This window comes from Vombatus ursinus, unplaced genomic scaffold (genome assembly GCF_900497805.2).
Source record: "Vombatus ursinus unplaced genomic scaffold, bare-nosed wombat genome assembly UNPS02014811.1, whole genome shotgun sequence".
Lineage (NCBI taxonomy): Eukaryota > Metazoa > Chordata > Mammalia > Diprotodontia > Vombatidae > Vombatus > Vombatus ursinus.
Window position 1 is genome coordinate 12133689 of NW_020954589.1, and position 12593 is coordinate 12146281.

General features: G+C 37.0%; 1 protein-coding gene across 6 annotated transcripts in view; it reads right to left on the minus strand.

Annotated features, from left to right (window-relative positions):
* The window catches only part of FKBP5 (FKBP prolyl isomerase 5), a 178017-nt gene that overhangs the window by 17881 nt on the left and 147543 nt on the right, over positions 1-12593 (minus strand). For all 6 annotated transcript variants that reach the window (XM_027876214.1, XM_027876216.1, XM_027876215.1 and 3 more), the window contains 3 exons: positions 5835-5991; positions 3798-3888; positions 107-190 (listed from right to left, as the gene is read on the minus strand). In XM_027876214.1, the coding sequence (XP_027732015.1) occupies positions 107-190; positions 3798-3888; positions 5835-5991 (332 nt within the window). The remainder of the gene's footprint in view (positions 1-106; positions 191-3797; positions 3889-5834; positions 5992-12593) is intronic.

The window sequence follows — 12593 nt, forward strand, 5'->3', positions numbered from 1 at the left end:
AAGTTGTTTCATTTCAATTTAATTATCAAAGCCAGTAAATATGAGAAAAAATACAGAGTTACCTCAAAACAGATACTTTGGAGAGAAAACACTTTGATTCACACACCTTGAAGTACACTGTTCCCTTCTCTTTGACAATAGCAGCTTGTTCAAGTTTTTCTTTGGTGTCCATCTCCCAAGATTCTTTGGCCTGTAGATAACATTTGTAATAATAATTAGATGATAGCATAGATTATAGTATAACCTTGAGGCTCTTTCGCTCTTTAACCAACAGAAACCTTTAAATAATAATTTAGATTTTAAAAAATATAGCTTAAATCTAATTGCCACTGCCGAAATTCTACATCTGACTAATGTTTATAACACTGTTTGAAGAATTAACTCTCCGTGGTTAATCATCCAACGAACCAACAAGTCAGTTACATGCTAGGTGCCAGGGATATAAAGATAAGGAGCTTATTCAGATATACCATAAATATAAAATTAATACAAGGAAATTTAGGGAAGGAAGTCAGCATTTGGGGGCAGTCTTTGTATAGAAAGTGGTCCTTGTGCTGAGTCTTGGAGGAAGTAAGGAATTTTACGTGGTAGACATGAATACATTCTATGCATGGGGAATGGCCAGTAAAAAGTAAAAAGAAAAGTGATACAGCACTCTTTTTATGTGTGAAGAGTAGAAAGAAAATCAAGTTTTGATGGACTGTAGAGTGTGGAAAAGGGATGTACAACAAGCCTGGAAAGGTAGTTGGGGGCCAGATTGTAAAGGGCCTTAAAAGCCAAAAAAGGGAATTTATTTGATTCTAGAGACAATAGGGAGCCAACTGAGTTTAGTGAATAGTAGAGTGACATGGTCATCTGGCAGCTGTGTAGAGGATAAATTAGAGAGGGGAGAGAATTAAAGCAAGATTATCATTAAAAGGCCAGTACAACCAAACAGGCAAGAGGTGATGAGGGTCTAAACTAGACTGGAGGCTATGTGAGTAGTAAGAATGAGACTGATGCAAGAAATGTTGTTTTACTAGATTTGGCAACTTACTGTATATAAAGGGCAAGGAAGAATGAAGAGTTAAGGGTAACATGAAGATTTTTAATCTGGGAGACTGCAAGGATGGTGGTACTCTCAATAGAATTAGGGAGGTCTGGAGGAGCAGTAGGTTTTTTTTTTGTTGTTGTTGTTGTTGTTGCTTTTTGGTGAAGCAATCAGGGTTAAGTGAGTTGCCCAGGGTCACACAGCTAGTAAGTGTCAAATGTCTGAGGCTAGATTTGAACTCGGGTCCTCCTGACTCCAAGGCTGGAGCTCTATCCACTGTGCCACCTAGCTGCCCCAGAGTAGTAGGTTTTTGAGGAAAGTATAATGAGTTCTATTTTGGAGAGGTCAAATTTAAGATGTCTATGTGATGCCTAGTTTGAAACATCCAATATGTGATGCAGGAGAGGGACTCGAGCTGAATATACAGGATGTCCCAAAAGTCTTAGTGCAGCTATAAGCTTTAATAATTTCAGAAGAAAATGCTACAAACTTAAAAAGATATCATTTGAAAGTTTAGTTATTTTAATTTATTTAATACTTGTGTAGTTGTGAATTTTGAACAATAATTCTTAAATTTAAATTTTAACAAGATGGGACACTATGTCATTATGTGTGCAACAGTTTCTGGATAACATGGACCACTGGATTGGTAGAGGAAATCTTCTTGCTTGGCCACTCCAGTCACCTAACTGATCTTCTTGATCACGAGTCTTCTTCTTATAGGGTCATGTCAAAACTATCATGTATGTATCACAACACCTTATTCTTTGAATCATCTTAAGGCTATGATTACATAGTCACTTTCAGTCACTGAGTAGCAGTTGATGAAAGTTTGAAAAATGATTATAGCAATAACAAAAAAACAGTGGGTATGCTGGATTTTAATAAGAAACGTCCATATTTTGAAAATATATGAAAATTTAAATAATTAACTTTTCAGATTTTTTTTATAAGTTGGCAACATTTATACTTCTGAAGTTATGAAACCTTTAAATTGCACTAAGACTTTTGGGGCATCCTGTATAGATCTGGGAGCCATCTACATAGTGATGATAATTAAACCTATGGAAAGGAAATAGACATTTATTAAATGTCTGCTATGTGCCAGCTTAAGAGTTTTATAACTATTATCTCATTTTATCCTCTTAACAACCTTGTGAGTTAGGTGATATTATTATGCCCATTTTATAATTGAGGCAGACAGAGGTTAAGTGACTTGCCCAGGATCACACAGGTAGAAAGTGTCTAAGGCCAAATTTGAACTTAGGACTCCCTGATTTGACATGCAACTCTATCCTCTGTGCCACCAGTTGTCCTGTGAGCTGATAGGGCCACAAAGTGAGAGTAAAGAGACAGGAAAACCTGTACCAGAGCCCTGGAGTACATGGCACACCTGTAGTTAAAGGGTGTGATAAATAGATGGTGACAGGATAAATTAAGGCCTCTCACTACAGCAATTGAAATTAGAGCTCCTTGAGCTCAAAGAGTTTAAAAATGAGAATCCTTGATCAATTTCTCCCATCCATTTTAATTCCTTCATTTGACAATAAATGCCTCTCCAAATGACTGCTTTTGTGACAATCTAAGTGTCTACACTAGAAAGAGAAAAATGCAAAAGACTTTTGTCCAAGGGAGAGACATTCTTTACAATGGGCCAGAAGTAGGAGTGAGATATAGGTGATAGTATAGTGATTTCCCAATATTGCAATTATGTGGCAATTCCAAAGATGGCTTCCCAGCTTTCCCTTTTTGTAAAAGAAAGGCTCCATTTCTGACATATTATAGATCTTCCTTCATTTTCAGGAGTTTCAAGACAGTGATTAGTGGAGCAAGGATGTATTCTGCTACCTCCACTTTCAAATCTATTCTTTGGGATCTCTGAGTAAAGTAACTGGCTAAGGAGGCTGAAAGTACAAGAGTATGGGATTAAAATGGTCATTGGTTTACCCAAGGTTAACTAACGAGGGGGAGGTGGATGGTGAAGGGTGGTCAAAATGCTGCAGAGAGGCCTAGAAGGGTGGAGAATGAGAAAAGACTACCAGATTGTTTTCCTTCAGACAGCCAAGAAGATCTGATTTCACCAATCATTAGAAAATAATTGAGACAAAACTACTCCTGATGTTCTCTCTAGTAGTCATAGGCCTTATACCTGTCTTTTTGGGAGTCCCAAGGTAGCCAGAAAACTAGGTCTGAGTAAGTATGAAACTTCTGGGGTCTATGGTAAGCTATAAAAAAATCCTCTATTTTCTTTCTCATTTGAGCAGATGAAAAGACTCCATAGTGAGAAGGCTTATCAGTCTCTGTTGGCATAGAACATGGCAAACTGTACTCCCCTGTATGTTAGCTAGTAGCGTGGAGCTCTTTACTGAAGGTCTCATCTCAAGATTCCTGCAAGGGTACAATCCGTTCAGAACTAAAAAAGTGCCCTCCCCATGGAAGTGCTTGGCAGAGCATGAACTTTTTTGTCCTCAACCCAGAAAATAGTACAAAAAGAGCAAGTCTAGGAACAAATAAAGGAACAAGTCTTGGATTTCACCCAAAAACAGTGAAATACGCTGACACACACCAACAAAATAAGAGCAGTGAGGCCCTCAGTTGGTATATTAGCTATGTTGTACTGTTATTGATGTGCAAAAGCCAAACTCCAAACTCCATAGTAACCAACATAACGCATACAAACACAGATATTTACCTATTGACATAAACTACTGCTTGGGGGATGCAGAGGGAAGGAATTGTATCACTTTTGAAGTCTTTATCGTCTTACCTTTTCGAAGCTCTTAAGAATAACTTCATATACAAGTTCAGCATTAGGCTCAATGCCAAATTCAGGTTTCCCAGCCTCTCCAAAGCCATATCTGAAATGAAGGACAGAAACTAGGACTTCAAAGAGAATCAGTATACTTTTGGGTACCGGGTTCTGTCTTTCAAAGCATCACTCTACTATAGAACTATCATTAATTTGCAAGCTACATACATCAAAGACAAACTAGATGTTGACTAGGAAACATGGTACCAACTATTCCCTTTGCAGTTTTTAGAAGCTGGATCCAAGTTACTGTTATTTCACCTTCAATTCAGAAGGAATGCAATACCTTTACTACTTGGGAGAGCTTATGCAATGTGATTTTAAATATTGTTATATTCTTTTTTTGGGGGGGGGGGAGGCAATTGGGGTTATAACTTGCCCAGAGTCATACAGCTAGTCTGACGCTGTATTTGAACTCAGGTCCTCCTTACTCCAGGGCTGGTGCTCTATCCACTGCACCACTTAGCTGCTCCTATATTCTTTTAATTACAGTGGCATTTACCTGTTCTTTAACAAAGAACAGCCCTCCTTGTGGGATAAGCATTTAATGAGTTTTATCAAAAGGGATGCTAGAGCAAAAGAGAACCATTGTTGCAGCTGGACTGGTATTTGGCAGAGATATTTTTAAAGTCATTTACAAGAAAGTGTAGCTTTAAAAGAGTGTCACTTCCAACTAGATCAAAGAAAACGTGGTTCATATTTCAGAAAAGGAAATATGTTCTTGTACTTCTTCAAGTTTTTTTTAATGGGAATCACAGATAATACAAATAATCAAAGTTGCAAGCTTTGGAGGAGATTTCTATCCTCTTTATTTATTTGAACTGACACATTTTAACACAATAGACACTTCCCAACAAAGATAGAAACAAACCCTCCTACAAAGCATATTTCCCTACGAAGTTATATAAAACTGCCTAATCCTGTCATTGCTACTCAAGTCTAGATCCTCTTCACAATACATCTCCTTATACAATTCTATAGTAATGTCACTCTAATGTCAATAATCTCCTTACTTGGAGGAGGTTACCATATCAATTAGGAAACATTTCTTAAGCTAGACCAGCAGCATTTATGATCACTGTTACTAAAACGACAGACAAAGGGTAATAAGACACAAAAAATGTTCTCCTCAGAGCCTCTGTAGGTCTCCAAGAGTTTTAAGCTTAGAAGTGCTAATGGTTCAACTCAAGATGGGAAAAATGTAGGCAAAAATGAGTCATCTCCTGGTTGCTGCCTTTAGATCCAGGAAGTACATACTTTCTTACAGAGGACCAATATTAGAACGGGTGGCACATGTTCAAGTGGGTAGTAAATCAACTATGGGCCTCTTCTCCCACCACTACTGTACTATATTTAGAGAAAGGAGGAAGAAAATGACGGAGGCTAGATGAGTGGAGTCAACAGCAGCCTTCTAGGTTCTTCTGCCAATGGCTGTATGGAAGAAAGGAAAACGATACCTTATTCTGTTAGTCCTGCCTATGAAAACAAGCAAACAAGTCACAAAATTCTTTTTAATAGTAATAGTTTACATTTGCACAGCACTATGAGGCTTCCAAAGTGTTTCATGTATGCCACCTCACTTGATCCTCACAACAGCCTTTACAAATATGAACAACAGATATTAATATCCTCATTTTACAGATTGAGGAAACTGAAGCATAGAAAGATTAAGTGATTTGTCCATTCACATAACCTGTAAATAAATGTCACAAGTGGGATTCAAAACCAAATCTCTTTTGACTCCAAGTTTGATACTCTTTTCTACTATATAGCATACTGTTACTCTAATTAAATGAGCTTAGAACTTGCAACTTGGATGAAGATAATTTATTATTAATTTATTACCCTTGCTCCAAGGTCTCTAGTAATCTTAAATTAATTGTTTTAACTACTAATATCAATTTAAGTTGAGAATAGCCTCAAGCTCAAGAGACTGAGTATGGTTTTATATTTCAGATGATCTTACTGTATATGCTGGTCAGGCATATTACTTACCGTGGTCCAAGATACAAAATACAATGTTCTTCTCTCTGCATTTTCTCTAGGGCTTTGTCAATTCCTATGGGAATGTCATGGTCTTCCCCTTCTCCAACAACAAATACTACATCTCTGCAATCAAATGTCCTGTTACCACAAGAGCCTTCCAGGTGGACTGAAATTAAAGAGAGAGAGAAGTCATTAAAATACCACAAAAGTAAGCAAAAAGCAGCACGTTTTCCTCATCAGTTCATTTTTTTTTTCTCTTTTAAAAGACTGTTTTTCCCTATGTTGTCCAGGCTGGAAGTGCAGGGCTGCTAATGGATCTGATCTCACTACTGCTCAGCATGGAAGCTTTGATTTGCTCCATTTCCAACACATAGAGCTGCCATAGTTGCTAGATTGAGTGCAGCATCTGACTGGCTTAGCCCACTGCAGCTCAGAACTACCAAGCTCAGGAGATCCACCAACTCTCAGCTTCCCTGGTAACTGGGTTTAAAGGCACATGCCTACTCACTGGTTTCTCCTATGTTTATTAAGATAAATATTTAACACATCTTTTCAAATTCCAGTTTCCCCAATTCTGAAATTGTGACTATTACCACTTTCTGTTTCAAGTTCAGAGTTTTAAGAATTGATAATTAAATTGGTGAGGTAAAAAAGCAAACTGAAAATGGGCTATAAATGGACTCATTTTGTGATTGTGGAGAACCCATTCAATCTCTAAGTCTTCACTAGGAAAAGACAGTTGATAATACTCCATTTTTGAAATAATAACTATAAAATGCCTGGAACTAAAGATCTCACCCCTGTGACTCTAGGTTCTGATTGGTCATTTCACCTAGTCTTAGCCCTTAAAACCACTTCTTCACCATCTCTAGACCATGTCATTAAGAACCTCTCCTTCCTGTTTTCAACTCTAGCTTTGAAAGCAATAATCAAATTAACATTACCATTCCTAGCAACAGATTGCCTTATTACTCCAATCAATATTTTGAATTCTTCCTCTATCCAAAACACTCCCCTTTACAGGTTGTCTTTCTCTTATTATAATGTAAGTGTCATGAAGGCTGGGACGCTCTTGCTTTCTGGCAATTCTTCAGCATTTATCAAGATGTCTGGAATACACTAAGTACCTAATAAACACTTTTTATTCATTCAGCTGGGTATAAATTTTTTTTTCCTTAAATGATATCTGTCTTAGAAAAAATGTCTGCTCCCAAAATATAATACCCTGATTAACTCTTCCCTATAGGGCTTCTAAGACTAGATCTATATAAGGCCAATATTTGTTTTTTTGGACCTTGAAAAAATACTAGTTCTATCCCACTGTTCTCTGAGCCAAATTCTAGTTTTTCATTACTGTAAAAAAAATGTTAATACTAATCTAATTCTAACATACTTCACTTAGGATTACATACTCTCTTTCGTTCTAGCCAACTCTAAGCTTCTTTGATTTCATGATCTAGTGAAGACTTAGAAAGATCAGGAAACAGACTTAAAGCCAATGTTTGAGGTTAATTGAGTAACCTTCATTCTAGCCCTGGGAATTTAAAGAAAAGCTGTCAGAATTACAACAGTGTACCCAGCATCGTAACAAAATACAACCACCCAAAAAAAAAAAAACCCAAGAAAAAAAAAAAGAAAAATGTGTGCTTAGAAATGCTGAACTCACTCTGTTAAACTCACTAACAATTTTTTCATCCCTGGTATAGAAGTGAAGTGAACCTAATTTCATAGGTTAATGGTCCAACCAGTTTCTTATAGGATCGACCCAGGGATGAGACTAGATGATCTCTCAGGGCTCCTCTGATCAAGAGACTTAACTAAGATGGTTTAGTTGGAGTGGAACAATGACTAGGCTGGCTTTTAAGAGGGCGAGGAAACTGGTGTGGTGTGGTGTGGTGTGGTGTGGTAGTGGTGGTGGTGGTGGTGAGTTGGTGAGTGTGTGAGAGTGTGTGTGTGTGTGTGTGTATATGTATGTGTGTGTGTGTGACTGGCATAGGCAAATATCATGTACCACATTCAACACTAAAAAACGGACAATGTCATTTATTTGTAATCTTCAAAATGGTCCAAATTTAGTAAATCCTAAGTAGTTCAAAAGTAAAACCTAGGTAATTCAAAAATTCATATTGAAAAGGCTGGAATTAAAGAACACATATTTTAGAGGAATATAGTTTGATCAACATCCATGTGCTGGGCTTGGAATCCGGAAAACCAGGATTCAAATCCCATTTCTCATACTTATTAGCTGTGTGAGCCTGGGCAAGTCACAACCTCTAGCTGCTTTATGCTTTATGTGCTCTGGGACTTGTTTACTAAATGAAGGGAGTTCCCTAAGCTGACAAAATGACAAATTCTTCCTACAGTTTATTTTAATTTGTTTTTTTCTTGGTGAGGCAATCAGGGTTAAGTGACTTGCCCAGAGTCACATAGCTAGTAAGTACTTGCGTCTGAGGCCACATTTGAATTCAGGTCCTCCTTACTCCAGGGCCAGTGCTCTATCCATTGCACCACCTAGCCACCCCCAGTTTATTTTATTTAAGAAAAAAATTTTTTTTTCTAAACTTAAATACCAACAAAGGAGCATTTTTATACACACAGAACACACAAAAAAGGATTCGAGATAAAATCATTTCTTTTGCTTTACATAATTTTTCTAACATGTATCTTCTCCTGACCTCCTCCCTTCCAATTAAAAACAGAGTAAAAGAAAAAAAAAAGAATGCTGTGAACAAGTAAGCACAGCTGTCTATACAATGTTGGGGATTTGAGCAAATCCAAAAATTTATGTCTCTGCACCTTATGTCCATTCTGTCTCTGTCAGGAGGTGAGTGGACCTTCATGGTCACTGCACCATTAAGAGTTCTTAAGTCATTCAAAGTTGTTTTTTCTTGACATTGTTGCTGTCCTGGTATGAATTGTTTTCCTGGTTTTTGTTACTTCACTCTGTGTTAATTCATATAATCCAAGATTCTCTGAAATCAGCCCTTTTTGTCATTTCTTATGGTGCAATAATATTCCATTACCTTCATATACCACAGTTTTTTAACTACTCCCTAGTTGTCTAAGGGGCACCCTAAAGCACCCCTCTTAGATTCTGCCTCTTTGTAAATAAATCCCAGTTTCAGGATCAGAAAGTTTGTTTGTTTCTGTGACTATTTGTCTCCTCGTTTTATCTTCCCTCTTAATCCTCCTCACTTCTATGTCCATTTATTTCTCTGTTGATTTTGATGTATTCCTACACCAGATTTTATGTGTATCTGTATGTTTAAATTGGATCATTTCATAAGAGTTAAGGTTGATCTTAAGCCCACTTCTCCCAGATTTTCCTCTGTGTGTGCTCCTTATCCTGTTTCTTATGTGCTCCAATGAGAAAATGGCAAATTCCAACCCCTTTCCTTCCTCTTTACTCTAGTGTACTTCTTTTCTCCTCCTACCCTCCTCCTCTTTTCCCTCTTCAGACCCTTGAATAAAACCAATCTGCTCTTAAGACCACTGCTTTTCTTATTTAGCTTCCTCAACACCCTTTGAAGATGTTAAGGTTCTGAAAGGATACTGTTTCTTCTCCCCCATTAGAATGTTGTCATTGTATCATCATACAGCTCCTACCAATTGCTTGAATAAATTTATTTTTCTAGGTTTTTCTTGCCTTCGTATTTCAAAGTTCCTACTCAACTCTGGTTTTTTCATCAAGAATGCTTGAAAGTTCTATATTCCATTTAAAAGTCTATTTTTAACCTTGTAAGACTATACTTAGCTTTGCTGGGTAAGTAATTTTTGGTGGTAAGGCTGTCTCTTTCGCCTTTTAGAATATTATATTCTAAATCTCCTTTACTTTCTAGTAGTATCTGCCAGGTCTTGTGTGATCCTTACTGGAGTTCCTTGGTACTTGAACTGCTTCTTTTTGGACGTTTGTAATAATTTTTCTTTGACCTGGGAACTATGGATTTTGGCTATGACATTTCTGGGATTTTCCCCTTTGGCATCCCTTTCAGGAGATAATCAGTAGATTCTTTCTATCTTTATTTTGCCCCCTGGTTTTAATAGATCTGGACACTTTTAATTTATGATTTCTTGAAATATACTGTCCAGACCTTCTTTTTAACCTTTTTTTCCCCATGGTTTTCAGTGAGTTTAGTTATTCTTGAATTATCCCTCAACCTCTTTTCCAGGTCAGTTTGTTTTGATATTAAATACCTCACACTTTTAAAATTTTTTTTTCAGTCTTGATTTTGTTCTAATGTTTTTTGCTGCCTCCTGTTGTCAGTGATTTCTGTTTGGTTAATTCTAGTTTTTAGAGAGTTCATTTCTTGGGTAAGGTTTACGACTGTCTCTTCTAAGCTAAATATTCTCCTTCCAATTCGTATCTCTTCCTTCATTTCTTCTTTCATGTAGTCCTTGTGAGAAAAATTTTTTTTTACTTTGGGTTTGTGCTTACATGTGTTGTGGAATTATTCAGTTTTTCTTTTGGGTGATCTCTAGATTTGCAATAATTTTGATAATGGTCAGTGTTTTCTTTGACATCCTCATCTCTCCTAAACTGGGGCTTTGTGTCAGAGTCAGGTTCCATCCCTTGCTGGGGCTTTTGGGTGTAGTGATCAGCCTTGTTTGGTCTTACCCTGGGTTCTGGTACTTTCCTCTGCCTCCCGGGACTAGCCCTCCATGAATTTTGAGGTTGGGAACACTGTATCTTCAGGGCTCTTTCTCTGGCGTCTAAGGACAGACTATTAGGAACCTCAGAGTCCCTGGGACCAGGAGTGTCTTGGTTTGAGCCCTGTAACACCATGCTAGTTGGCATTGCATTGGCTGCTTGGTCCCTGAATGCAGCTACTCCTCCTAAGACTTCCAAGGTTCCTACCCTGAGGCTTTCTCAGAGGAAACCATCATAACTCTGAACCCTGAATCTTACATGCTCTGCCTTTTTGCCAGTATTGTTGACGCAAAATTTGATAGAGGAATTCCCTTTCCTATGAGATTTTAGCTAACTTTTGTGCAGTTCTGGGGTAGAAGTCACTTACTGTAATTTCTCATTGGATTTCTTGATCATTATTCAGTCTTATATTAATTTCAACATTTTGCTAGAGTAGGTTTATAGAAGCTGGGCTATCTGCCTCCTGTTTCAGGTAGCCATCTTGGAAGAAAAGTTGGTTAGATTACTTTCAGGTTCTTACTGTAACAAACTAGTTTAAAATGACTTTAAGACAGACTTTATAAGAAGACCTGGGTTCAAATTCCAGCTCAACTACCTACTATCTATGTGATCACAGTAATTTAATTTTAGTTTCCACATTTGTAAAATGGGAATAATAATATTTGTACTACCTATCTCATAAGGTTGTTGAAAAGAAAGCATTATTAAATCTGTAGAGCTAAAACTGATCTAGGGATTTGGATCAGAGAACTTCAGTTTAAATCCTAGCATTGCCACTTAGCTAGGTGCTCTTGGGCAAGTCACTTAGCCTTTCAGCCTCAGTTTTCTCATTTATAAAATACAAGAGTTTGATTAGATTATCTCCATCGCTCTTTTCAGTTCTAGATCTCAGAATCCTATAAGCATGAATTATTGTTACCATATCCTTGTCTTTCTGCTGCTCCTGCTGTTCTATCTTCCAGATTACATCTCCAAAGACCACGCCTTAGAGAAGCTGTGACACTCAGCTCTGACCTCCATGGGAACATGGATCCTTATCTTTCTAAACCAGCCATTTTCCTCCTTTTTACCCTTCCACCAAGAACTGCAAGAAATCAGGTCAATACTACTATTGCCTCTGGAAAGGAATTACTGACTGTTCTACTGTTCCACTCGTTTTAAGGCTTCCCAGCCCACTACTCCCCTAGAATATGAGCTCCTTGAAGGCAGCTTTTATATTGGTGGCTGACACATAATAAATGCTTTTTTCATTGTTAATTCTAATGAACTGATGCTTTCCAAGTGCTTGAGGGAAAGGTTTGCTTTCCTAAATACTTTGAACATTTAAAACAAATTTTTTTGGATTATAATGTGGCACTATTTTTGAAGAAAGACTTTGCTAAGGGTAGATGAATTTCAGTTAATTAGGCTAATGGAAACTTAATTTATGAGGTCTTATGTCCTAAGAGGTATTTCATAAGATTACAAACACTTACTACTTTCTCTTCTTGCTTAGTAATAGAATTATTACCTTCTTCCCAAACTTAGCACATTTAGAGTGGGAGGTAGCTATAAGCACACATTCATTGTGGCTTATAAAGTTCATCACGTTTGAAAGTTTCTAAACAGAAAATCTAGGGATTTTCAAAATGATCCTTACCTACATATCAGGTTCTTAGTCTCTTCTTCAGTTTGATACTATGGTTTACTTTACTAATAATACTAGATAGCATTTATATAGACTTTAAGATTTGCAGAGCACTTTAAAATATCTCATTTTATCCTCACAATCTCCTCTAGGAAGGAGATGCTATTAAACTCATTTTATAGATGAGGAAACTGAGGCATTAAATTATATGTGTATATATAAAATTATATAATTATATTGTATATACATATACACATAGATATGTTTTCTAAATATTATAAGCCATCCATATAGTCAGTAAAGATACTAGCTAAAAATAAATGCCAATAGAAAGGAAAAGAAAAATATTTTTAAAAATAAGGTAGAATGTTTCCACACAATAGTGTGATAATCTAGCAACCTAGTCTTTTCCTGCATGCAGAGGACCCTTCCTGCCTGAAGGGGATCAAAGAAATGTCACATCTCAAGATGGTCTGGTGACCTGGCCCCTTCC